Source organism: Stegastes partitus, unplaced genomic scaffold (genome assembly GCF_000690725.1).
Source record: "Stegastes partitus isolate 25-593 unplaced genomic scaffold, Stegastes_partitus-1.0.2 Scaffold1778, whole genome shotgun sequence".
NCBI lineage: Eukaryota > Metazoa > Chordata > Actinopteri > Pomacentridae > Stegastes > Stegastes partitus.
The window spans coordinates 77862-103326 of NW_007579509.1; the positions used below are offsets into that span (position 1 = coordinate 77862).

The window sequence follows — 25465 nt, forward strand, 5'->3', positions numbered from 1 at the left end:
TCTTTTCACTTTACACCTTGTCATTTGATCCAATGTTAATGTAAAATATTATCTCATGTGGCTTTAACCTTATGAATTGTGTTCATTCTTTCCTATAAAGAGCCACCCACGAGACCAGACTTATTTATTTTGGAGGGCTAATGATGAAGCTCTTGATTCTGGTTGTCTGGATAATTCGCACATTTTCTTCGACATTGATGCTCTTTACATGTGTCCTTCTGTCTGCGTTTTTCTTTGAGCTGAGAACTCCAGTTGAGCTCCAGGTTACGTCCCGACACACACAGCGGTGCTCACCGATTCGCCCGTTAACGTGCTTGGATGGTTCTGGAGAGCAATTCCATTGCAAATGTCACTTCAAAAACAACAGTATCTGACACTGTTATGTGTGTTTAATTAAGCAAACAATCCAACACATTTTTTATTAAAAACATTCGGCACAATCTCTGAGCGCTGCAGCTTGTTTTGTGGTATAATAAGTTCATTTAAAAAGCAACAATTAACAGGGCTTGATGAAAATGTAGCGCCAGTGAGCGTTTTGTTTTGAATGGCGTCGGTACATTTTTCCAGCCCTGTGAATGTGAACCTCAGCCAATTCGCCTTTAGACTTTGCATCATTGTAATCATAATAGTTCTGACTACTGTGCCAAGTCACCTATGGTTTTGTTTTCAGCCTGACAGGTATTAGGTAACTGCTCAACAGAACCACCCACAATGTTTTTTTCACACCCCGCATCCTCTGCTCCTCTTAACTGCCTTCAGGCTCCTCTGCTGTATTGCAGGGCCCTCGGTACAGAGGACGCTGTGGCTCGCTCTGCCACAAATGCTAATGGACTGTAATTACCAAATACATTAGTCCTAAGCGCGGCCCACACACATTCAAAACAAGAGGAGGGGGGGTGCCGCGGGATGTGCTGGGTGTCAACAGCTCGGTGATTCACTTGCAAAAGAGACTCCAGCCGCGAGCTGACTCACAGCGACTGAAGACCGTTCAATCAGCGGGACTGCGTGGTTAAGAAAGAGAGTTGCATAACACTTCAGGGTGCACGGACAACTTCTTTGAGCTACTATCCTCCACATCAGGCACTGATTCACAACTAAAAACATCCAAGCTGACCCGAGACACTCTGGCTAAACAGAAGACTTTGGATTTGGTAAGTTGTCAGTCAATATTATGCAAGAACCAAAAAAAAGGAGTGAAAGTCTTACCATCGCGGTGTGATTGAGGAGCTGCTCGTCAGTGGTCATGGCTAGCAAGTACTCCTGGAGAATGCCCTGAGCCTGGAAAACACATCAAATGCTGGTAATTAATGTGTCTCCTGCAAAGAAACACAGGTGACCTGATAGATAACTGTCATTTCCAGAAGGAACTTCCTCCAGACATATTATCCTAAGAGGTTACATAAGAGATGCATTCAGTTACAAATGAGTCCTGGTTCCCTGACCACTCTCCATCTCCATCTCAGCATCAAAATGAACTGTGGAATGTAGGAAAAGTCCTTCAAAATTATAAACAAACTACAAAAAGTGTTTCCACTAGAGCCCTATGGGAGAGACATACCTCAGGTTACATAAGCACAAGTATTTGGGCAACACAGATAAGACTACACACTAAATGGGCTGAGACTGGCCAAATGGAGCTTTTACAGCACTGGAGACACAATCCAGAGCACTGGTCCACCATTTATTTCACAGCACCCTGAGTGTTTATACTGGAGGAACATCCTAGAACCATTTGTATAGCCAGTAGTGCATGACATGCTGTTGTGATTCCTAAATATAACTTTTACTTCCTGAATCTCAGTGAACCTGACCATGAACTCCCAGTGCATACAAAGAACTGGGACTGATGCTGAAGCATGCTTTGGCCACTGAGCTTTTCAAATGAGCCGGTCGGAGGCTCAAACCTAACACAGCTACAGAGTCTCTGCTGTGTCTTGCTGCTCATTAGTTTCCCACAACTTTACAAAAGTGTCAACATGTTGACTTGGTCTGTATGTCATCACTGTAGTCATATATTGACATGACAGTAGGACCACCAACCTTAGGCTACACTGTACCACGTTTTTTTGGAGGATGGTGACAAACGGTGCAGAGATGGAGGTCGACCACAGATCCTTCCATCTGATGAAGGTTTTCCTTTATGTACCTTCCATTCCAGGACGAACACTGTCTTCCAAAGCCACTAACCCCTCTATATTAGCATCACAACAGTCCCCCCTATGTAAAATTTTTAAAAATTAACACATGAACAAGTCCTGGAACAGTGGTGCAACAATTTTTCCAGCATCAGCTAAAATGTATGTACATGTTGTACAGCAGACCTGTCAGCTGTTCTAAACCAAATTCAGTGGCATTACTCAACAATTGACGGCCACTTTTTGAGATCATGGTTGGAACCACATCCTGGATCAAATGCAGCACAAGCTGATTCTCTCTGTGACAGCTGCAACAACAGGTAGTGGGTGTGCTTTTATAATACCGACAAAAGACTCTTATCTGACAAAGATATAAGCAAAATATAAATGGGAGAAGTGAATGAGTTCACTTGTGTGTTGTTGTTTTTTTTTTTTAAACAATCACTGTGCGTGTCCTTGTGCAAAAAAATTAAACAAAAATCCCAGTATTGAAGCTCTCATGGAGCTCTGCTAAGGCCTTCATCTCAGACTACTTCAAGCTGTGGATGAGGAGCTGGAGGTGACTGACAACAGCAGCAAACACATTTGTTCACTGTGTAAAAGACAGATCTCTGTGATGATGCTCTGCTGGATGGAGGTGCAAAGAAGTGTCACAAACCATTGTGTGTCGAACACGAGACTGCAGTGTCCATGAAGGACATCCCAGGCAAACTGCTGAGTACTGCTACTGCCCCCTGGTGTTTGTTGACACGTGCTGCTTCTCATTCTCCCTCACATGCAGCAACATCAAGCGGGTGCAGATAGGAGCAGAGAATCTGTCCCATGCGACAAGTGAACTGATGTAATTGTATTGTCAGATCAGAAGCCTCGGGCCTCGCTGGTCAGACCCAAAGGGTATAGGAGTGGTAGTGCTTTTCTGGGACTGTCTGGTTCAATTGCCTCTACAGATGGAAAACTCCTGGCTGATGGCGTGCTTATAATCCTTGAGACTCCTCTAAATTAATAATTCAAGACAACTGAGAGGGAGAGAGAGCGGGAGCGCATACGCATCACAAAATGGATAGCATCTCTTCCTCTCCCAAGCAGCCTGCAGGGAGCCTGTGTGGCACTGTGCTGTCTGGCAGATGGCATGGCCGGGTTTTGGCCCTGAGCCCAGCACAGAACAGGTGGGTTGAGGAAAAAACATGCTCATCTTACAGAGAGACTGATATAAACAAAGAGAGAGAGAGAGAGAGTGTGTGTGAAAGACGAGAAGGTAAAGAGTAAAATGGTAAGTAAAATTCTACTCTCGCTGTTACGCAAAAATTGTGTGAATATGTTGTCAAACCAAAAAAAAACACGGAGAGTTTGTTGTCAAGGACTAAAAAAAACGGTTTCTACACAATCAGCCGTGTTGAAGCTCCTCTATATTTAACCTACAGAGTCAATAAAGCTGTCATCACAGCAGAAACAACCAACAGAACTAAACAAACAGCTAAAATGTCAACCAGCCACACCTCCAGCAGTACATACAACGCCTATACAACACCAGATGTGGTCTTGTTTCTTTGTATATATTTGTATATGTGTGTTTATGCATCACTCACGGTGGCACGGGCCTCAGCGATGAAGAAGAGTTCAGTGAGGGCTCTGTGAAGAGGCAGCAGCACAGTGATACTGGTGGGATCCTGGCTCAGGGTGTTTTCCATTGACATGAAGAGCTGCCACAGGGGTCGCAGCAGTGTCAGCTCACAGGCTCTGGAACGCAAACAGATCAATAGGAGGATTAACAAACACACGCATGCAATTGGAATTTAGAAAAGCACAGTAGTTGCTGATAAAGGAATTTTCATGCATGAAAGTTCAATGGCCCTAAACAATGACAAATGGATAATGGATGTCTTTTAAGAAGTACTCCAAATGCACGGTGACTTGATAAACACAGATTTTACACACATTTGCAGTGGTCTGCGATGAGCTCTGCACTTTCCTATTGAAAAGTGTGGATTGTTGTGTCGTGGCTCATCAGGTAAAGATCCTTTGGATGGACAAAATACTCTGCTTGGAGTAATTATTGTCTGATTCAGGGCCTTGTTACAAACTCTAAACATTTAAATTCTGTCTACTCATCCTGCCTTGTGAAATGTGCTAATTTTTACAGTTTCAATGCTAGACACCCATGGGTGCTACTCCCCACTGTATTTTTTTGTTTTGGTTTGTAAGTGTAGGCATCACAGCACAAGGTTTAATATGGAGTTCTACTGTTGTTAGCACAGAACAGGGAAATGTTCAAGTTCGAAGTTTCTTTTTGTTTTTTTCTAATTTATTACTCTGAGTAGCATCAACCACCAGCTGTTCCTCCTCTTGTCTTTAAACCTTCTCGATAAAATGCATTAAACTTTGTGTCTATGTTACTGCTCTTTCCCATAGTGCAGCTGGGAATTTACGACAACACTGAACCTTTCTTGCCTTTCAAGCATCACATAATCCAGCCCCTACATTCACATCTCACACTTGAATTTAAGCATCAGGTGTGAACACACAGAAAAACTTCCCTGGACGAAAAGTGGAAAAACTCTTCTGGTGTCACAGTCATCCTGCGGAGTGACACACACCAGTGAACACATTTTTGATTGAAGTTGGACTTGGTTAGAGTGTGTTTTCATGCCCAGATTTCAGTTTTAATGATGCCTTTGCTGTCTGTGTCAGCGCAAACTCCTCGTAAAATGTTTGTCATCGTGACCGGACGGTTGGCTGCGTCAGCCTGCACATATGCAAATTCTTAAACACATACTTTACCTCATTTCCGTGGTGATTACCAGAACATTTATGAAGGCTTTTATGCAAACTTTATGCAGACATGCAATCCTGCACTTCTTGACAAGACTCTGTGAGCGAGAAATGTGCACTGAGCCTTCTTTCTAAAACCACCCCTACTTATGTCCAGGTTACCAGGATGTCACGGTAAGAATGTTTGTGTGCTGTACTTTGTGTGTCTACGAACAGTTTGAAGATGATTTCACAGAAAAAGTACGAGCAAGGTAGGACTTACGTCTGGGACTGACACTGCAGCAGACGGAGCAACAAGTGAATGGCTTTGAGTCGCTGGTTTCCAGTTTGACGACAGGCCACGCCCACCTGCCACTCCCAGATGTCAGCCAGTGGCATGTGACTGAGCACTTGTTCATCGGCCAACATTTGCTTCAGTATCTCAAAACCTGATTAGAACAAGAAAAAGTGTAGAAGATGACAACCTGAGGATTCAACGTGAGGTTAATTTACATTTCATTAGGCAGTCTTCCAACTAAAGCAGGCCTGAATACATTTAAAAGGAGTGTGTATTTGTTCTGATGTAAGGCACCTGTCTGAAAACGTCCCCTGTGGCCACCTGTGATGGTGAACTTGTAGCCCCACTCTGTGTTGCTCATGTCTGACATAAACCTGTAGTACAGGGTGTCACCTGAGAGAAAACCCAACAGACACATGTCAACAGACATGACTTAAACACAGGTCAACTACAACTATGTACACACACACATACGAGTGCACTTGAAGGAGAAAAGAAATGATGATTCAAGTTTCCTCACCAGGGATCTCAAAATCAGACCATTTCTGTGGAGATCCACTGAAGTTGTGGACATCCTGGAGGAAATCACTGCTGCTCGACATGATGAGCTCATCACAGCCTTCCTCCGTGTAGCAGCGGGAGTCAAATTTTACGGACAGGTAGATGGCACCTGGGATGTGCACTTTGTCCTGAATAGAGAGAAGATATGAACACAGCAAAGTTACAGGAGTACAGGAGTAAATATAGAGTTAAAATTATAAAACATGCTGGCACACATAGCCCTGACCCTTAAACCTGATAATCCCAGGGGACTGTACTACAAAGCAGGACGTCAGGTCAGCGAGGTAACTTCAGATTTAGGGGATTTCAGGGCTTCACGTCTTATCGGGGTACATCTCCTTGGTAACTTACATTAAACACCTAAACTGCTCCGGAGCAGGTTCTGTTTAAGATAACTAATCAGTTGTATAAAAACACCTCATACTGACCAATAAGTTCTCTTGGAAAATGCAAGTAGTATTTGTAGAAAATATTACAGGTCTCATCTACAGATAGTGAGAGGATCTATGAGGAAGCCAAGAGTTTTTAGAGACCATCTAAACTCTTTACTCTCCCTGACAGCCATAGATGAGGATAAGGTAAATGGAGCCTCAGTCTCAATTCCTATATGTTTTTCTTGTTGACAGCAAGCTATTTCATCCATCCATTATCTATACACAGATGTATCCTCTGTAGGGTCACAGGGGGGCAGGAGTCTATCCCAGCTGACTTAAGGAGAAGGCTATTTCAAAGCTTTTTCTTTTTTTTTCTTCCTATAGGTCAGACTGATTGAAGTACTTGTACTTTGTACTTCCTGACCTTATAGGATTTGCAGTAAGCCACTTACTAATTTGAATAATACTTTAATATTTGTTCTTCACTTGCTAAATATGCAGCTTGCTCATGTTTGAGTTTGGTCATCTGGTGCCAACACCAAGCCTTGTATGTAAGATGCTCATAGCCCGGTTCCGAATCAGAAAGCCTGTTTGACTTAATGAGTTGATAATCAGAATTATGTGACTGCTTCGCCCGACTGTGGCTATTTAGTCAAGCCAGATAATGAAAACACATCGTTGGTATATAGCGTCATAGTACAGGCTCTGAGCTAATAGCCAGCTGTTGTGTAAATTCTTTTATAGATGCACAATTTCACCTCATTTCTGTGGTGATTAACCATAACCATAACCATAACCATAACCCACTGAACTAAAAATGTCATAAAATCAGTTACAACAACAGCTGCTAATAAATCACAAACACGGTTTACCTACCTCAAAGTTTGTGTTGTTATCGTACGGGTGTTTGGACTCTCTGACTTGTACGGCCATACCCGGCTCCTCCATGAACTGGCAAGCAGTGAGAGACAGACTACACAGCATACTCTGACTGCAGCCCTTCAGCACCCTCTGGAGAATCTGATTATTAAAGAAATATCATCACATTAATACTGTTCACAATAAAACCTTTAGTAATGTTTTCACAGACAGCAACTTTCACTTATGAGTAGAAACCACATTGCTCTCCCGTCTTACCTTCTCCCAGAGAGGCCTCTCCTCCAGCTGCATGAGCATGTCCAGGATGTAAGCCATGTGTGACGCGCCGTTCAGTTCCAGGGCCTCCTCGCTTAGCGCTGCCTCTGCAGGCCAGTCGGCCAGCAGCGAGGCCAGCACGTGGCGAGCGTACAGTGTGGCGATGGCCTGGTTGACCTTCACCAAGTATTGACGGACCGCCCGATTGCTGCGCACATCCAGTTCTTTGTGTAGGAGAGCTGAGCTTTTGGTGCGTCTCTGCTTGGCGTAGCTGAGCTGCAGATCGCTCTCTGAATTGGTGATGAGCTTCTGGGCCACTACGTTGATTTCCTCTGTAGCCTTTTCACAGTGACTGGGTTTGGACTGTGGGAGGTGGGCAATGATGAAGATTGACATATAAAACACTTAACATCGAAATGTCTTACGTCCTAATGTTAATACTGGTAATGTCCCAAACACAAGTTGTGTTTTTTGACACCTCAAAAGTCCCGTGTAATGTTAGTGATAAAACACAATAACACCTCACCATGCAAGAGACCACAATCATATCGGTGTCCACGGCCTTGGTGTTCCTCTCCTCAGAGCGAGGCCGCCTGGTAGGCTGCCACTTCTGAGCCAACGTACGGATTGTCTCATCTGTTTTTATCTCTTCTCCATCAAATCTGAAAATAACACAAAGGCACAGCGTATGAGAGCAGCCACATCAGACTGTAAAATATGACCTTTACAGTGGTGAATCATATAAAAAAAGTAAATCAAGAAATCATTCGCGCTGACCTCTTCTGCACTTCCAAGAAGAAGGAGTCAGTCCTCTTCATCTGCAGCTCATACATGGCTCGCAGGATGGGCAGAGGGGCGTTTAAGGCATCGTGGGTGATCTGTGTGGGAATAAAAAAAAATAACATTTAGATTACTGCGTCATACTATTTTTTTCCTGCATGTATTCTCAACAGTATCCTTTATCACCTGGAAGCAAATCTTCGTCTCCTCATCGAGACCCTCTAAGGGGTCGGGCCTGTTGACATCAGTTTCGTCAGCACAGCAACTGGAGTGGTCAGAGTCGTGCTCCTTGTCCTGCTCTCTTTGGTCTCTCTCAGGGTCCTGGGCCATGGAATGGATCTCCCTCTTGGAGGAGTAGAGCATGATGGAGAGAATCTCCAGATCTCGCAGCAACCACAGCTTGCTGAAGCCGGTCCCTTTGCTGCACTTCCTCACCAGCAGCTGGGTCAGCCCTGACTGCTGGATGGCCTCCTGTGCTTGATCCACTCCATGCTTCTATACAAGATACAACACGCAATGAGAAAACTACCTCTGGACAGACACACACACCACAAAGAAATTGGTGTGATTTATTTGTGCAAAACCTCCAAACTTTGGTCACACTGGCACACAACAGAGCACCATATAAGCATCGTATAAGTCTGAAAATTTCAAGTTTTGCTGTGGGTTTGCATCGTGCAGTGACACAGCTGTGTTTTTTAATGGATCATCTGTTGCGTGCAAACGTTCCACCAAAGCAATTCCACCGGTCACGATTTTAAGGGAACACCAAAGTTTGTCTTTGCTAAGCTCTGCCTAAGACTATTGTGATTGGTTTTCCCCCTGTAGAAGACCGATACTGATGTGCAGCCAGACCATTATGTATTACTGAATGGGCTGAACAAGTGAGATTAATACATGGTGTTGATGAAAATAGTCTAATGTGGTAAGGAGGGTTTATGTGCTTGCAGATTCTTGTTACCTTGAGGGTGTTGTAGAGACCTTTGAGGGCCAAGGACAGGACCCAGGAAGCCTCCACAGCATCAGGAGAGCCATTGTCCTGACTTGCCTGCAGGAGGTGGCTGATAATGGAGGTGAAATTGCTCAAGTAGCGACTGAGCAGCGTCTTTGGGCTGCCCTGGCCCTCTGACTGCCTTGGCAAACCAGTGGTGGTGGAATCCTGAGACTGTATGAGTTGGTAGTCTTTCACTGTGAAAGAGAAGAAACGCACAGAGCATTAATCCCATGTTTATTTCTCAACGCTAGCAATGCTGCTCAGGTGCTGATACTGCACTAACCTGTTTTCCTCTTGCGTGTCTTAACATCCACCACTGCAGCATGGTTCTTTTCTGTGAAGTGTTTGAGCAAGATCATGTTGTGTTGTTCATTGGCGTTGTCGATAAACACTGTCTGGGTGCCCACGCACAGAACCTGACAGACACACAGAGGAGTCACAGCTGGGTTTACAGAGTCAGAAAGCACATCCAGGCATACAGCAGCGTGAGCCTTTGTGGTGCACAAGTCTAAATAGCAAGTCTACCTACCTCAGGGAAGCCCACCAGCACCAGCAAGGTGAAGAGGTTGGTGCGTTTCAAAGTTTGTGGCAGCTGCTGTATGCAGTGGTCAGTGAAGGCAGCGATGACTGTGCTCCACTCAGGACAAGCATTCAGACTGTGCAAAATGTCCGCTACAGTACAGGCCCAGTCCAGACCAATACGACTGCAAAACACAGCAAAAGGATAAAATGGTTACCAACAGCATGCAATCTATTGTGAAAAGATCTGAGGAAATAACTTTTAAGCAAATAGCCTCTCAAATGTGTAGCTGGTATCAGTTTTGTATCTGTGAAGACAGTATTCAATGCACTGGGGTGAGTACGGAGTTAACATGCAATGGTGAAACTAAACAAGCAAAAAGGAAAACTCATCAACAATGCTGATAATGATAAAACGGAAAAAACAAGTATTGGATTCACATTGCAAAAAAATAAAACAAGTGTAAACTTGTATGTACTTTTATTGTTGTGTTTACTTTTTGTTTTGTTCGGGTAGGAAAATATCTAACAAAGTTGTTCTGGATTGGCTGAACTTCAACAAGGTGCTAACAAGAGCAGACTTGTTCTTGTAGTATTAATCTGTACAGCTGTGTTACCAATATGGGTCTATAAACTTTAAAAATAAGAAATGTTTGTGGTTTCATGAGGCTTTCCTTTCTTTACCTGTCTAAGCAGACAGCCCCAAGGCTGAAAAGCAGCTGGGTGGTCTTCCATCCCTGGGTGTCTGAACAGGTTGCCTCTCCTTGTGTCAGCAACTCGTATTTGTCAGCCAGGGCCTCTGTGACAGCAGTGTCAGCCTCCGTTGGAGGGATCCGGAGCAGCAACTGCCCCAGGAGTCCCAGCGTGAGGTGGAAGGTCTCGTTGAGAGAGCCAGCATTGGAAATGACTGCTCTGAAAAGCTGGGGCAGGATGGAGCTGAGACTGGGCAGAGACAAGGTGTTGCCCTGAGGATACAAGAAAGACAATATAAGTTATGTCTGTAGACAAAAGAAAAACATGTCAGTGTTGATGCAGTGATATAAAAAGCTACCATTTCAGGAACACAAGTGTGTGCAGGGTACAAAGTAATTTACTGATTTAACTTGACAAAGTGTGGTGGATTGTTTGATTTATACTTCGAGCTGCCAAAAAATAGTACAGCACTGAACTTCTACTGTGGCCAGCCAGTCCAGTGGTTTCCAGTGTTTACACTACGCTAAGCTAAGCTAAGCCATGCTAAGCTAAGCTAATCAAATCAGCTGCTGGCAACAGCTTCACATTCAATGACAATTTCTTCAATGTTATACAGAATCTTGAACCCAAAACTGTGTTCTGGTTTTACATACTGGTTTGGCTGGTGGCAGCATGGCTGCGAGAAGTCCCAGGATCCGCTCTCTGGAGCACTCTGAAAACACATGCTCCTGAAGGGGAACCTGTGGCAGCCTCTCACTTGTTTCTTTGACAATATCAGATGCTGGAGAGTTGGCTGCCCCTGGTCCAGACTCTGAAGCTAAGAATAGTGGACAAGAAAAAAAAGAAAGAGAAAAACATGTAAAAGGCTGATTCAGACAGCGATGTGACAGTCATAACCACTAATGAGCAAAATCTGTGCTGTGATCAGGTTGGTGGAGGTGACATCAGCACTTACGTCGGACCACAGGAGACAAGGGGTCTTCACTGGACACAGAAGGAGTCTGGCTCAGGCTAGGAGAGTCTAAGGTGTCTTGAGTGACCAACTTCTTTTTCTCCCAGTCTCCAACGCTGGGGGGGAATGACACTTCAGGAGGAGCAGCGCTCACCTCCTTTGCATTTTTCTCCTTCCCTGATGGTTTACTCTGGTGATGAGAGGATAACAACTCTTAGAATGCTAAATATTGCAGTCTGACTTACATATGCTTGATTGGTACATTCATGGATCTCTGTAAATCAGCTACATCACTAAATCCTCATATCTTATAACATGACTTCTTTTCCTCACCTTGTCCCTGGGAGACGATGGAGAGCAGATCGCTGCCGTGCTGCCAGGGAGAGAGGAGGTGTCAGTGGCTGTACTGAGCTCCTGTGAGGACTCAGGAGAGACTGGACACAGCTCACTGTCAGAGGCTGATTCGTTGGAGGACAGCAGAGTGAGTAAGGCTGAGGATCGGAGACCTAAGTGGAGGATGAATAAAAATAGCTTCAGATACCATGTGACTGATAAACAATCATGCTGTATACTTTAAAATTCTGAAAATACTGGATTGTGGTAATGTGATCCAAATATCAATAGACAGAGGAAATTTATCTTTCCCAAATGCAGCTTTCTGTATAAAGGCCTCATTAAACATTATGGGAAATATGCTTTTTGTTGCCGTCCTCAGTGTGAGATGATAAAATCAATACCACTCTAATGCCTTTATGCTAAATATGAAACTGGAGCTACTTTAGCCAAGCAGAAAGACTGAAGTGAGGATGCTACGAGCCTGGCTCTGTCAAAAACAGTTCTGCTCTGGACCTACCTTTGCCAGTCTGCCCCTTTAGCAAGCAGTCAGTGATGAGCTGTGAGCAGCGTGTCTGCAGGGTCGAGGCCTGATTCAGAGTGTTGCTGTCCAAAGACTCTCCCTCCATCTGCTTCTCGCTGCTCAGTTCTGATGTGTAAAGGGCCAAAGCAGCAAACAGCAGCCAGGAGTAGTTGTGGATGTAGGGCTGGATCAGGCGGTGGCGGTCACTGATTCGTATGGTCACCATGGGGTACACTGTGATCCGGTGGGTGGGAAGGTGGCTGGAGAATGAAATGGTAAAAAAATAAGTGAATGAACCACAAAAAAATAACAGTTTTCACAAGGATTAAATAGAACGTAAAATGCCTCACCTGTCAGGATACTTCTTTGCATTGTAACAACCAAAGCACAGGTCGAAGTCTTCACACACGTTGCAGTTGATCCTGCTACCGACAATGAGCCCCTGGCAGTGGTCACACGCGTACTCCATGTTCACCATCTCATGGTCATCTTCATGGCCTTCAGGTTTGGCACCACCTGGTTGCAACAGAAGCATCCACATTATTTTGACCCCTACGATTAGTGGAAATAACTTGTTTCTCTGAACTCTGAGCTAACCGGTCCTGTGTAACTGATCATGTATCGTGATGTAGTGCATGAGCTCACTGAGGAAGCAGGTCTTGCAGAGGTCCATATCCATGCACTGCAGACATCGGTAGCGGTGCCAAGGTGCCATCCTCTCACAGCCGTCACAGGAGATCACAACGTTGAGCAGATCACAGTAGCGTGCTATGAACATGTGCATCTGTGGATGAGACAAGATAAAGAATGTTTTTACAGAATGTAGTGTTTTTATCATCTGCTGAGCAGATCCTAGCAAAGATTCTAATAATATCTAATAAACCAAAATGTCACAGTGCTAAAGATGCTTTTTTTGAATTGCATCATGTCATACAAAGAAATACATGAAATACAGATGTTAGACATATCCTCTGCTATTACACGTTTTTTTTTCTAAATGACAGAGCAGTTTGCCTTAAAAGGTGTATTTTTGTGTTGCAAAAGGAAGAAATTGGAAAGCAGGGCAGAGAAGGGGCCAGACTTCATTCCAGTCAGGTTACACTGTGATTGGCATTTGTTTCCTCAGAAAACTGAGACACAAGACAATACTGCCCGTCTGGTAATGACACTTAAACTACTTCAATGGACTGTAACATACTTTTCTTCTGTCCTCCATGGAGTCCTCTTCCTCGATTTTGTCGTACCACTTCTCAAACATCCCGTCCATACACTCATCCATCCACTCCTGGTTCTTCTTGTAATCTGCAATTTCATCCTCCTCGGTCCACTGACTGAAGAGGAATTTAAACCACAGAAATAATCAAGCATCTCATCTTGCTTCTTTAAAGAGGTTTAAAAATGGACTCATGAAGCACAAACCATTCAGAATCTTTAATTTCTGTGAAAATGTAAGCTGTGTTTTTGGGTTGTTTTTTTTTAGTAGCATAACCAATTATCAACTGAAAAAGACACATTTCATTTCCATTTTATTTTCTGAGATGGGGTCTGATATTACCTGATGGCAATGTCATGAACACTGATGTTCTCCTGGGACATGCTGAGCAGGAGGTCAGGAAGCTTGATGTTCAGGAAGAGAGGAAGGTCATGGACCTCCCAGCTCATGTCTAGAAGGTGCAGCAAGCAGGTCTGTACACATGACAGGGCCGGCAGCAGAGCTCTAGGAGCAGTGACCAGGATCAGGTTACTGAGCATGCACGTCTGCAACAATCACTGCTGCACTCACTTTTTAATTTCAATTTGAGAAAACACAGTGAGATAGAGGAAAAGAACTTACTTCTCATTGAGGTTGCTGAAACCCTGAACAGCCTCCACCAGCATGAGCACCAACTGATGGTAGGAACGTCTCACCTCCTCCCCGAGCTTTTGCCCACTGTCTGACAACTGAGAGAAATAACTGCAAAATACAGAGAGAGAGAATTCCTTAACATTGTACAGTTGTATGTCAGCGTGCAGCTTTTCAACACAAAACTCATTTCTTTCTCAAAATGTACCCAACGTTTACATGCTGAATTGTCAAACTGATAGTGGTGAATATTCCAAACAGACATAAAGAGAGCACCTCTGATTATGCCAGCAAGAGACGAGGTCTAACAAGCCAGTCTACACTGTTTTTTCATAAAGACAAACTCGACAGCTGTTCAAAGTTCAGCCTGTGAAATCACTTACATAGAGTTTTTCAGGTTTCAGAAAATCACATCAATTTATCTTTCAGGTGTTTATGGTGTTTATAGGGGGGAAAAACTGCAGCATTGCACTCTGGAGATGTACAGTTTGAAAGACACTGCTGTTTGCCACTCAGGCAAAGTTTAATGAAAGATGGGACTGAGTTGCATTATGTATGGGGAAAATGTCTTCAGAGTTTGACCAGGGAACCACAGAGGAGAGGAGTCTAGCTATCGACCTCAGGCCCTGTTGTGGCGGTTTTATCAGGCGCCTTTTGATAGCCGACTCATAATTTGGGCTAAAAGTAGCCCTCTGCAGCAAGAGTCACAGCAATAATTGTTTGATTTGAGTTTCCGCACAATAAAGTTTGTGATTCCTCACAACAGTTTTACGCTCCCTTGCATTACGCTTTACATTTCTTCTGATCCATACAAACAGTTAACTGTGTTGGTCCAGTCCTGTTATAACACACTGTCAGTTTAAGGAAACACTCCGCAGATACAATGGAAAGGGAAGATGATGTGACAGGGTTGCATTTATAGCTTATTATTCATTTTCAAAAGGCCCATCTCTGACAGTATCCAGCTGCTGGCTGGGAGCAGCTGCAGCTGCTCTGCCTGGCTGTGATGGTGAAGCTGTGGCTGATATATGGTTATTGTTCAGACTTCAGCCATAATCATAACAATGACCACAACCACGGTGACAGCTGTCATCCCAAGGCTGCAGTCAAACAGTGTGTCTCAGCAGCGGTCAGTGAGAGAGCTGCTGAACCAGCTCCTTTTGGTTCCCTTCTTAATGTAATGGTGCAGACTAGTACCTGAGCAGACACAGCTGAGGGTGCACTGAGTCTGTACTCACAACCAGCAGCAGTCATTAGGCAGAATGATAACGAATCACAGTGGGCTACAGCTCATGAAGTTGTGACAACTCAGTTGCAGCTGTAGCCATTGCTAAAATCATTATTATTATTATTATTGTTTCATTTGTTTTCAACAGTTATAGAGCAACAATGACTACATGAGGTGGTAGAGTGTGTGTGTGCAGTGACAGCTTTCCTCAGTTATTCCTGAAATCCTAAATAAACACATCTGTCTTAGAACCACCACAAGTTCAAAAATTAAGAGCTGAACTGAACCACAGCTGCAGCTAAAGTCCGAGCAGTAATCACATCCAGCCACAGATTCATCATCCCAGCCCGGCAGAGCTGCTGCTGCTCACAGATCCTGTCTGAGATCGGCCTTTAAAAATGAATAATAAGCAATAAATGGCACATACAGTTTCCATCATCTCTTGTTTATCTCTCCACTCTGCAGAGACTTTACCTGAACTAGCAGTGTATGATAATTGGACTGGACCAACACACCAACTGTTCTTATTGCAAGGAAATGTAAACATAATGCTTAAAAATTCTTACAGTGACCCTAACGGGGCTCTGTAGATTTGACTAGTCTTTGTTTTTTGCTTGGCAGTCCCCCAATTTTATGAAAGTGCAAAACAACACTTTTGGAATACCTCTTCAACACAACATGTAAACCTGAGTGTTGGTACTCCTAAACTGAAAAGATAAGCTCCAGACGTACCTGGTGAAGTCTTTCTGGCAGGCCAGCAGCTCCTGGAGGAACAGGATGCAGGGAGCTTGGAAGAGGTGTGGTTGTCCCAGGGAATGTAAACACTGCTGAACCATCTCCAGCACCTTGCACACGCTCAGAGCTTGTGCTTTGTTCAGGGAGAGGGTCTGCAGAATGCTGTAGGAAAGAGAATTGGATGACTTCACCCTGTGTGGTATGAATTACACAAACACAAACTGCAAATTACTTTCATTGTGCATTAACCAATAGAGGACTACAAGTCAGTCACCTTGCTGTTGTGAGAGCCTGGTCCTTTATGAAGTTTATGATGTGTTTGAGCACTGGGTAGCGTTCCCTGACAGAGGGGGTCATGCGGGGCTCCTCGGTGGAGCGGCAGGACAGGAGGCGAAGGCGTGTGCGACTGAATGGGGCTTTACGTGGGAAGGCAGAGGGGGAGGCTGGCTCCCCCGGCTGGGACGAGAGACTCTCTGTGGAGCCTCTGTTGCCTCGCTTGCTGTGTCCACAAGTGTTTGGAATTTGAGCGGTGGGTGAATGACTCTGTCCTGCCCGGGCATCACTGCTCTCCTCAGACCCTGCAGTCTGAGGAGCCAGAGAGGGGCTGGCCTGGAAGTCCCCCTCTGAGATGGAGCTGGAGCGGAGGAGTGGAACACTGCTGCCCTCTGCAGATTTACAAGAGTCACCGCCTTGGCAGGGAACTCCACACGGAGCAAACCGGAACAGCAAGAGGCTCTTCTCAATGCACATCTCAGCTGAAGCCAAAGAAAATGACATATATAAGACATAATAGGTGAAAGGAAAGGCTGAGGTACGGCATTAGATTAGCTGGCATCCTCACCTAGTGTGTCCATGGTAACTTCATCATGACCCGCCTCTTTCTCATCAGAAACATTCATTTTGCCAACAAGGTATCTCTGCTTCATCTCCAACTGGCATCAAATAAAGTATATAAGTTCAGTAACATGGTCAGGAGCAGACAAACAACAGAGGCAGAAAAGCTGTCAGTCGCACTCACCATCCATGTCCTGATGCTGTCTGCCAGCGAATACACCTGCACAAACTCCTCACTGAGACAGGACTTGCAGTCATGATTAACTACTCACACAAGGACAAAACAGAAGGAGGAAATCAAGCAAGTTAATCAGTCATGTAGAATTCGTATGACAAAGCACAGCAAAGTTTTGCTTTGTAAGCATTGATCATGCCATACCAAAGGTCCTCAGGGCAAGGTTGAGGGCTGGTGTGTGGTAAACCATCGCTGCCCAAATGGCATTCACAGCTTGGTCTGTCTTTGACCCAGCAGCAATCTCATTCCTCGCTGGCTGCTTTCTGCATGAGTGCATAATGGTTCTCATCAGCTCTGTTCTACTGTCTGTCAGCTCCTGGGAAGGATTCCAGCGAGCAAAGTCCTCCAGGAAGCTCATTACCTCGTCCAGACTCCAAGTGTTTGTCTACAGCAGAGAAAACAAAATAATATTACAGCATTTTCTACCAGCTGAGGACGTTAGGAAATGCAGTAATGCAATCGTCTGAATGCTTCGAGTGCATAACTGGGCAAAGCCGATTTTATTGTACCTGGTCTGCGGCTGGTTTAGTTCGATTCGTCTCCCTTGTTTCACACAACCCGTGCCGCAGGATGGGTTTCCATAGAAGTGAAGACTGAACGTGGGACATTTTCCCTGGTGGAAGCTCCTTTACTGTGCGAATCTCTGGAATAGACAGTAACACACAACCTGTCAGCATTTCAATCTGTATTCAAGGGTCTCAGGAACTAAATTAAATACTTTGACCAAATTTCTTATTGTGTTGTATTTGTTCACCACTGAAATTTGGACATAAATCCCGCTGTGGTCGACAGTCATTTCCAAACATTTCTCCAGTCAAGGCCACACAGAGACACACTTCAGATCACAGGCTTTTGATTGTGAAAAAGGTTGGAAACAAGTCTCACCATGAGGAGATTTCAACGCCAAGGTTCTGGATGCAAGGCGACCCATCAGGCGAGCTACCAGCAGCTGCAGGTCCGACATCCAGGAAATGGTGATGTCTGGCAGACCCAGGGCCGTCACAGAGAACTTATAACCCCACTCGTTATTGCTGCTGTCAGAGTGGAAGAGGAACTGCAGCTGAGGGCCAGCGTCAAACGTCACCTTCTGAAAGAGCAAAGAGACAAAGACACGTGAAACAGAATCAAGCAACGACAGCGTTCTACACGGAGACAAGTGAGTGGTTTTCCATAGTTTACCTTTGGCCACTTCTCCGTTCCAACCTTCATGTCGTAGCGGACCTTCCCACCTCTAGAGTCTGTGAACTCTAGATAGTCGTATCTGTGGATATCAAGAGCGCAGAGGCCGGGTAAGCAAATTAGTCCCCGTGAATTAAAATAAATGAATAAAGCATTTGAATGTTTGACATCAGTCACCTTTTCTCCGTCTCACAGCGTTCGTCAAACTCCACTTCAAACGAGGTGGCGCCGGGGCAGGCAAAGATGCTGGTCTCATGGCGGCTGTTCTCATAGTTATGAGGAGACTCCATGCTCCAGGTCCTCAGCACCACTGGCTGCTGAGGCTGATGCCAGCTGTCTTGATCCACCTTACAGAGACATATTATAAAATGAATGCTTGTTACAGTCAACGGTGGAATTCAACTAAATACATTTACTCAATCACTATACTTCAGTACAAAGTTGAGTCACTTTACTTGATTATTTTTATTTTATGCTGCTTTGCATTTTACTCCTGTGCATGCTACAAAGAAATGGTGAACTTATTGTAGACTATTTTTAAGTCCCTCTCTGGTCATAAATTTCTTTTCTGTTTCCACAAACAAAAGAACCTCTTCCTGCCTTAACTATCTGAACTTCAAAACACACAGGTAGGATTTGAAAGGTGTGTTATCTTTGAAATAAATACATTAACACATACATTTTTATATTAGCCTTTGTCAGAGCCAGAAACTGTGCAAACAAAAAGAATCTGTAGATGTTCAACTTTCTAACAGTCTTTAAACTACTCGTTTTTTAATGTCTTTTAATCAGATTCTGTAAATAAGGGAAAAAAAAGATTGTCTGTGCTCCTTAGTGCAACTGTGACTGCTGCTGCAACCAACAGTCACATTACAGAAATTCAGGTATTTTTCAGCTGACTTGCAGGCAGATTGGAGACACGTAAACAAATTAAAAGCGAAAGTAGTAAAATATCTGTAGTATGTAAAGTCACCATTATTTTTTAACCACCTGAGGGCACTTGGAAAAATGTTTAACGTGTTGATTCTAGATTGGTTTTTCAAATTTTGTAAAATAAATCAAATTTTCTTATGATCTATGGCACGATACCTGTGTCATTCTGCACAAAAGACAGTTTGGAGTTCTCTCCACTTCTAGCCTTGATTGTGTTGTTTCCATAGAGGTGCAGGTCTCCATATTGCAGTAAAAATGATCCCAGTGAGTAGAAATATGACAGGAGCAAAAAAAACAACCCAGAAACTACTTGAGGTTCAGAGGATCAAAATTGATAAGATGTAACTCTACAGTTTCAAACCAATACTGAAGGAGGAAAATTATAGAGAAAGCCCTGAACCGAAAAGTACAAAGGAGTAGATCTGTAGGTTTGTGACATTTCAAATTCTTGCTGTCTGAGTCTGTGTTTTAAAGGGCAATTTACAACCCTCCAGGCCCCAAATGATGGTCTGCATTTTCACCTCTTTATCTGTACTCTACACTCAGGGTTGTAGAAACTCTAGTAATTTTAGTGCATTAAAGTTTATGGTCAAAAGTGGACTGACCTTAGAGAAGATGTCTCCAGTGTCACTTGACAGGCTTTTCAGCAGCTCAACCAGAGAGGAAAAGCTCTTCAGCAGCACACTGTGGGGGATGTCCAAGGAGCACAGTTCCAAGAGGAAAATCATCTGCCAAGACCAGAACAAACATTACATTAATTCAGCGAGGTCTCCTCTACTTATGCAAGAAGGCAGATTAAAATGGTAAAACAAGGATGTATTACCAGCTGTCTGAAGACTGTGGCTAGGATGGAGCTGCCTAATTTGTCAGTAATGGTAGCAGCCGTGTACCTCTCCAGTAAGGAACCGAGGATAGTTTTGATACTTCCCAGGAACTGATCCACATCTATTGAAACAAATCATTTAATCACTCAGTAAGCATTTCAAAGATGAATTACAGTCAGTGTCAGTGTTTGTGCTGAATCATAACATAACTAATACTTTGATCATGCTGTTAACAGAACTAAGTTGCATGCTTTTATAATCACAGGACCTAACCCTGACAATGCTACGTAGAAAGGCCATTTGTGTCAACACAGCATACTGTCAATGAATCTCACATTTAAGCAGGATGTCTCTGGCCAGCGCCATTGCAACATCTGTGGAAGATCCTCCTTTGAGCTGCAGGTAGCACCAGGAGAGCAGACTTCCCTGCAGAGCCCAGAACAGGGACAGCAGCACGGTCCTGCTGGCTCCGCTACTCTCATCCACCATCATAACCTCGCACTGAGAGGTGGGAGACACGTGAACAGATGGATTATCAGACAAGGAAACAGAAACATTTGCTTCCAAGTTCAAACATAAAGTGATGGACTGAACTGCTGAAAAACGGTTACTACAATAAAACAGGTGACTTACCTCTCTGGTTGCTACCAGTAGCAGCGTCTCCATGACTGTCAGTATGGGGCTGATGTCAAAGTCTGCGGGAGCTCCTTTAGGAGGAAGCAGGAGAAGGCCACTTGGATCCTGGTCACTGTGTAGAGAAAACTCTGCTGTTACTGATCTGCTCTGATGTCTGAGGTGAATATGATGATGTGTATGTAAATCTACTGTAAGCTTACCTGAAGTAATTACAAAGAGATTCAAACGTGACCTTCACTGACTCAGGCTGATCCTCTTCAGTAATATTTTTCTGCAAAAAAGCGTATAATTATGGGGATTGTGATTAGTATTGTGATTATGATGCTCTTGATGATGATGATGATGATGATGATGATGATGATGACAATCTTACCATCATGTGAAAGAGTTTATCCCTCCTGACATGTTTATCAGGGAAGAACACAGCTGCTCCATTAAGAATGGCCTTGACTGCTTCCTTATGCAAAGCTTTTTCCACTAATGTCTCACCTTGTGGACCATCCACAACTGAAACACAAATATCGCTGATGTTATTGCTTCATTGACTCTCAGAAATTCTTAGAAATCACGGCAAGCTTGTACTGTCCAAGAAGCGTCTGGAGTGAGATGCTGCTGTCTGAAAGCTGGCAGGTTCTTACTGTGGCACAGGTGAGTGTAGAGGTCGCACACAGCCCTCATGGAGTCATTAGGAGGTTCTCCACTGCTGGATGTCGACGCACAAGCTGCTGCTGTGGCACCTTCCTCTGACCCTCTGCCCTCCTCTGGACTCCGGGGTTCCAGTGGGTTGGGCAGCATGGGGAAACAATTCTGCATCAGCTGGAGCAGCAGAACTCTGCTCTTCAACACCTCCTCTCCCTCACTGAAACAATCACACAGGCTCAATTACAAACGAGCCCTCAGTATGGATGTTTCCTACCTAATTATTATCCATCATTCTGAATGGTAAATATTGTTGTACTATTACTATTACAACAGTTAGCCTGTGGTACAAAAAACAGCAGTGACAGTAGCGCTACTCACATCTCCCTGAGTTTACTGTAGAAGTTCCAGAAGAGACTCAGGCTGAGACCGCTGAAGTCCAGAAGATACTTCTGCTTGAAGTGAGAGGCATCCTGCAGATATGGACAGACAGGAATCATTTCTGACAGTCTTCAGCAATTTAACAGGAAGCATACTGTCACAGATGGAAAGTACCCATTCAACAGCTGAACACTAGTGGAAAATAAAATGTTTCAATGTCTCCTAATGGCCACAAGGGGGCACACTGACTCATCATCCTATCATAAAGTTTTAAACTGCCCCCAGAGAACCAATTAAGTCTTTTTTTAATTGAATTAAATTGAATTGGAAAAAGTCCTGATTGGTGGAGTGCTGCACTGACGGTCCTTTACTAAGCTTCTCTCATTTCCACAAAGGAACTCTGGATTCCATTTACAGTGACCCTTAGATCTTTGGTTACCTGCCTGACTAAGATCCTTTGTCTGTGATTACTCAGTTTGGCTGGACGGCCAGATCTAGTAGACTGTTGGTGGCTCTAAACTTCTTCCATCTGAGAATGATGGAGGCTGCCAAATTCTTGGGTGCCTTTAGTGCTGCAGATATGTTTTTCATATCTGTCCCCAGATCTGTGACTTTACACAAACTGGCCTCATGATTTGGTTTTCACTCTAGCATTAACCGTCAACTTTGCAAGCTAATGAGCTGATTGAAAAGGTCTGAAAACTTTCTGTATACATGTTTTTGTTTGCAGTTATTCTCCATCTTACTTGTAGGTGCTGTTTAATATGAGGCTATTTTAAATAACAATGACAAAAATTTATCAAGACCGGCTTTTTGTTCTACCCTTGCGATGTGTATGGCCACGTAATGATTGACCAGATTTCCCACAAACATAACATGCTGGCACATAATACATATTGCAATGTACTGCAATACAAGCTTTGAATATTTTGAGCTAAAGAATAATTGCATCTAATAGTAATCACACTATTATGATTGTTGATAATGCGGCACACAAAAGTAGTGCTAAGTACTCACCATGTCTCTTGTAAGCTGCTGTATGAAGAAAAGCGTCTTGTTTAGCAAGCAAAGGCCAGTGACAGCATCACGGTCGAAGGTCTCTCCCTCTGGACTGAGGTCATCCAGGTCTCCTAGCCTCTCTGTTCCAGGGCACAAGTAGCCACTGAAGGTGAGGGACTGCACGCCGAGGCGCTCAGCTGAGTCCTGCCTGGTGCAGAGGAACTTCACCATCAGGAACTGGGAGGGCAAGGAAACAGAGAAATGAGAGGTGCAGTGACTTGATAATCACAGCAAGAGGAAAACAGTGGGAGGGGAAAAAAAATTACTCTGACCACTTTAATTTATGTAACACAACACAGTGTTTAGGGGTAACTGCCTGAGGGGAGTAATACAATACATAAAAGTTAAATAATGTGGTTCACATGATTAAAGGGAAAAGAGGAACTGGATGGAGTGTATACCTTTGCAACGCGACACTGCTGCAGCTTGATCTCCACGTCATTCCAGTCATCCTCCAGCTCAAACCAACCAATCGGCTCGTCTTCACACTGCGCTGGAATCCTCACACTGCAGGTCAGGTGACAGCATGGTGTGTCAGCCATAAACTACATTAACCACTGAGGCAGACCCCCACACTGTAGAGGGGTATCCACCACACAGCCAACACTGTATTACAAGTATCTCCTGAGATCGGATGGCTTATTGAAGCGCTAGATTGTCCTGATTCTAACATATTTACATGCACTCTTTAAACTTTGGTGCTCTTTTTTTTGCCAATCACAGCGGTCTCTTCTTGAGCCCCTTTCAGACATGGGATACGTTACACTGCTGGCTTCATCAGTCTGTTAAAGTGACGGCATTCTGTAATTCAGACACAGGACACTTCTACGTGAATGCACCTCACGGCTTCATTCTGACTTACTCAGGAAAGAGACAGAGAGAGCCTCGAGACGTACACGATGTTGGTCACACACATGAGAATGGACAGTACATCAAGTGGTGTAAAATGCATAATTAACAAAAGATTAAATCTAAATGTCCAATGCATCAAATTCATAAACTGAACTAAACTGTGACTCTATGTGACAGCTCATCTGTTTTAATGAGGAAAAAAATCCACAGCGTGATATGCTGTTCAATCCTGCCTCCATGTTGGGAATAACTGATCGTTTGTGTAATTAATGAAGTTACTGCTGTTGTTTCATGGGTGTAAAGTCTCTCTATGGAGACGCTCGTGTTCATCCTGCTGTTGTTTGATGCTGTAGGTGTTCAATAAGCTCAGAGGAAAGATTTCTACAAGTAGCTGGAGGCAACAAATTAAACTTCTGCTCTTGTTAACATTTTGTCAAAACCTGGACTACATTCATTATTGGTTTGTGTCACAGTTTTTGTCTTCTTTGCAGGAAAGTTATATTTTTATGGACATATCAGGTTGCAATAGTTGTGAAATTGTAAAGCAAAGTGACTGACAAAGCAGTTTTTTGATTTTGGTACACAAGCTGTCTTTTTCTTGGCCCAATTTAGTAAAACTGCGGCCATGACTTTTTTCCATTCAGACACTGAGCTGACATGTTCGGATGCCGTCAGACTAACGTCAAGGACAGTATATCTGAAAGGGGCTTTATTATCACTGAAGCATATAAAACAAACATATAGTAAACAGCTATATAGGCATCCTTACTTGTCTTGTATAAAGTCCTTATAGTCCTTGTAGTCCCACGCGTCAAACTTTTTGAACCTCTTGAAATGTTTCTCTGCATCAAAAGGATCGTCCTCCTTGTAGGCGAACACCAAGCCGCACTTTGCTCCGATGGCTCCTTTCCGAACCTGATCACACGGACCAGAGTGTAAGTGTTAGATGCAGCAAATCTGAATCACTGCCTGTGTTATCCAGTTTCTAATCGCAAGAGTGAAATCACAGGCAATCTTACTTTGATCTTCATCTGAGTGACCTGGAAGTTGCTCTGGTCCTCCGTCGAGAGGATTATACTGGCTTTCCTCCTGCCGCTTTCTGTGAGAAAACCTGAGGAGTACCATGCATTCAGTTAGACTTGTAAGCATACTGCACTGAAAGTAAAAGCAGAATTTTTATTGGTCCCAGTCATACCATCTCCAGTGGAAGACTCTGTCAGCATGTTCTCTGGTCCTGACTTCTCCTCTTTACTCTTCACATCACAGGCCTGCAGGTGCAGCTGTAGAGGCTTCCCTGTAATAAGCCAGTATTTTTAGCAACAACACAGTTAATCATTCGATCATTTCTCATAATGATTGCAATGCCATTTCTGTACTGGGGGGAAATGATGATCATCAGGCTGAAGTGCAGCGTGGTAACAGAAGCAGCAATTTTCCACTGCATTGTCCACTAATGCATCTCCTCCTTAAAGGCTAAGCACTTTCTCTCCTACGTCTACAGTTTCAAATGTCTTCAAGTGAATGAGAGTGAGGGAGGGTTGGTCACGTTACCATTGCGATAGAGCAGTCGCAGGCGGACGGAGGCCATGGACACGATGAGGGAGGAGGCCTTGTACTTGGTTTCTAAATGGTCGCAGATGCAGGACAGGGCCTGGAGCACTTTTGCCACGCTGCCTCTGGCCAGGGCAAAGGCCAGGAGGGTCAACTCTGCATCAGGACTCACACAGCAGCTGCACGGGAGCAAAGAAACAACCACATTTTAGCTCAGAAATGCTTCGGGTCATTTTAAACAACGATTTGTTTAAAAGCTCCTTTGCTTTCATATGTGGTCATGAATGTACGTTACACTTTAAATAATGGCTTTAGGGTGCTTTGGGTCAGTATTAATCCACTGCTCACATTTTCATGAGCACACTGAAAGCATTATTTGTCCCTGTAATTGCTTTATCCTGTTCATACTGGCTGCAAAGCTTTATATATATATATATACATACATTAGACTGTTTAAGGCTCCTATTAGCTTCAACTAAACCTAAAGTGCAC

The 25465-nt window shown here is 43.9% G+C and overlaps 1 protein-coding gene across 1 annotated transcript in view; it reads right to left on the reverse strand.

Moving 5' to 3' along the window:
- Positions 1-25465, reverse strand: part of zzef1 (zinc finger, ZZ-type with EF hand domain 1) — a 33474-nt gene that overhangs the window by 3351 nt on the left and 4658 nt on the right. Inside the window, exons 8-53 of the mRNA XM_008302223.1 lie at positions 24974-25152; positions 24618-24716; positions 24442-24533; positions 24192-24337; positions 22972-23077; positions 22529-22747; positions 21512-21603; positions 21130-21350; positions 20865-20998; positions 20692-20762; positions 20489-20603; positions 20191-20356; positions 19855-19976; positions 19637-19759; positions 18276-18445; positions 18099-18180; positions 17805-18006; positions 17429-17562; positions 17064-17304; positions 16869-16948; positions 16692-16782; positions 16125-16605; positions 15848-16012; positions 13879-13998; positions 13600-13761; positions 13243-13375; positions 12690-12828; positions 12395-12560; positions 12042-12304; positions 11522-11694; positions 11192-11378; positions 10890-11053; positions 10228-10508; positions 9554-9728; positions 9308-9440; positions 8992-9218; positions 8217-8525; positions 8028-8128; positions 7777-7912; positions 7254-7613; positions 6993-7136; positions 5702-5870; positions 5476-5574; positions 5167-5332; positions 3722-3872; positions 1207-1278 (exon numbers count right to left, since the gene is read on the reverse strand). Of these exons, the coding sequence (XP_008300445.1) occupies positions 1207-1278; positions 3722-3872; positions 5167-5332; positions 5476-5574; positions 5702-5870; positions 6993-7136; positions 7254-7613; positions 7777-7912; positions 8028-8128; positions 8217-8525; positions 8992-9218; positions 9308-9440; positions 9554-9728; positions 10228-10508; positions 10890-11053; positions 11192-11378; positions 11522-11694; positions 12042-12304; positions 12395-12560; positions 12690-12828; positions 13243-13375; positions 13600-13761; positions 13879-13998; positions 15848-16012; positions 16125-16605; positions 16692-16782; positions 16869-16948; positions 17064-17304; positions 17429-17562; positions 17805-18006; positions 18099-18180; positions 18276-18445; positions 19637-19759; positions 19855-19976; positions 20191-20356; positions 20489-20603; positions 20692-20762; positions 20865-20998; positions 21130-21350; positions 21512-21603; positions 22529-22747; positions 22972-23077; positions 24192-24337; positions 24442-24533; positions 24618-24716; positions 24974-25152 (7561 nt within the window). The remainder of the gene's footprint in view (positions 1-1206; positions 1279-3721; positions 3873-5166; positions 5333-5475; positions 5575-5701; positions 5871-6992; positions 7137-7253; positions 7614-7776; positions 7913-8027; positions 8129-8216; positions 8526-8991; positions 9219-9307; positions 9441-9553; positions 9729-10227; positions 10509-10889; positions 11054-11191; positions 11379-11521; positions 11695-12041; positions 12305-12394; positions 12561-12689; positions 12829-13242; positions 13376-13599; positions 13762-13878; positions 13999-15847; positions 16013-16124; positions 16606-16691; positions 16783-16868; positions 16949-17063; positions 17305-17428; positions 17563-17804; positions 18007-18098; positions 18181-18275; positions 18446-19636; positions 19760-19854; positions 19977-20190; positions 20357-20488; positions 20604-20691; positions 20763-20864; positions 20999-21129; positions 21351-21511; positions 21604-22528; positions 22748-22971; positions 23078-24191; positions 24338-24441; positions 24534-24617; positions 24717-24973; positions 25153-25465) is intronic.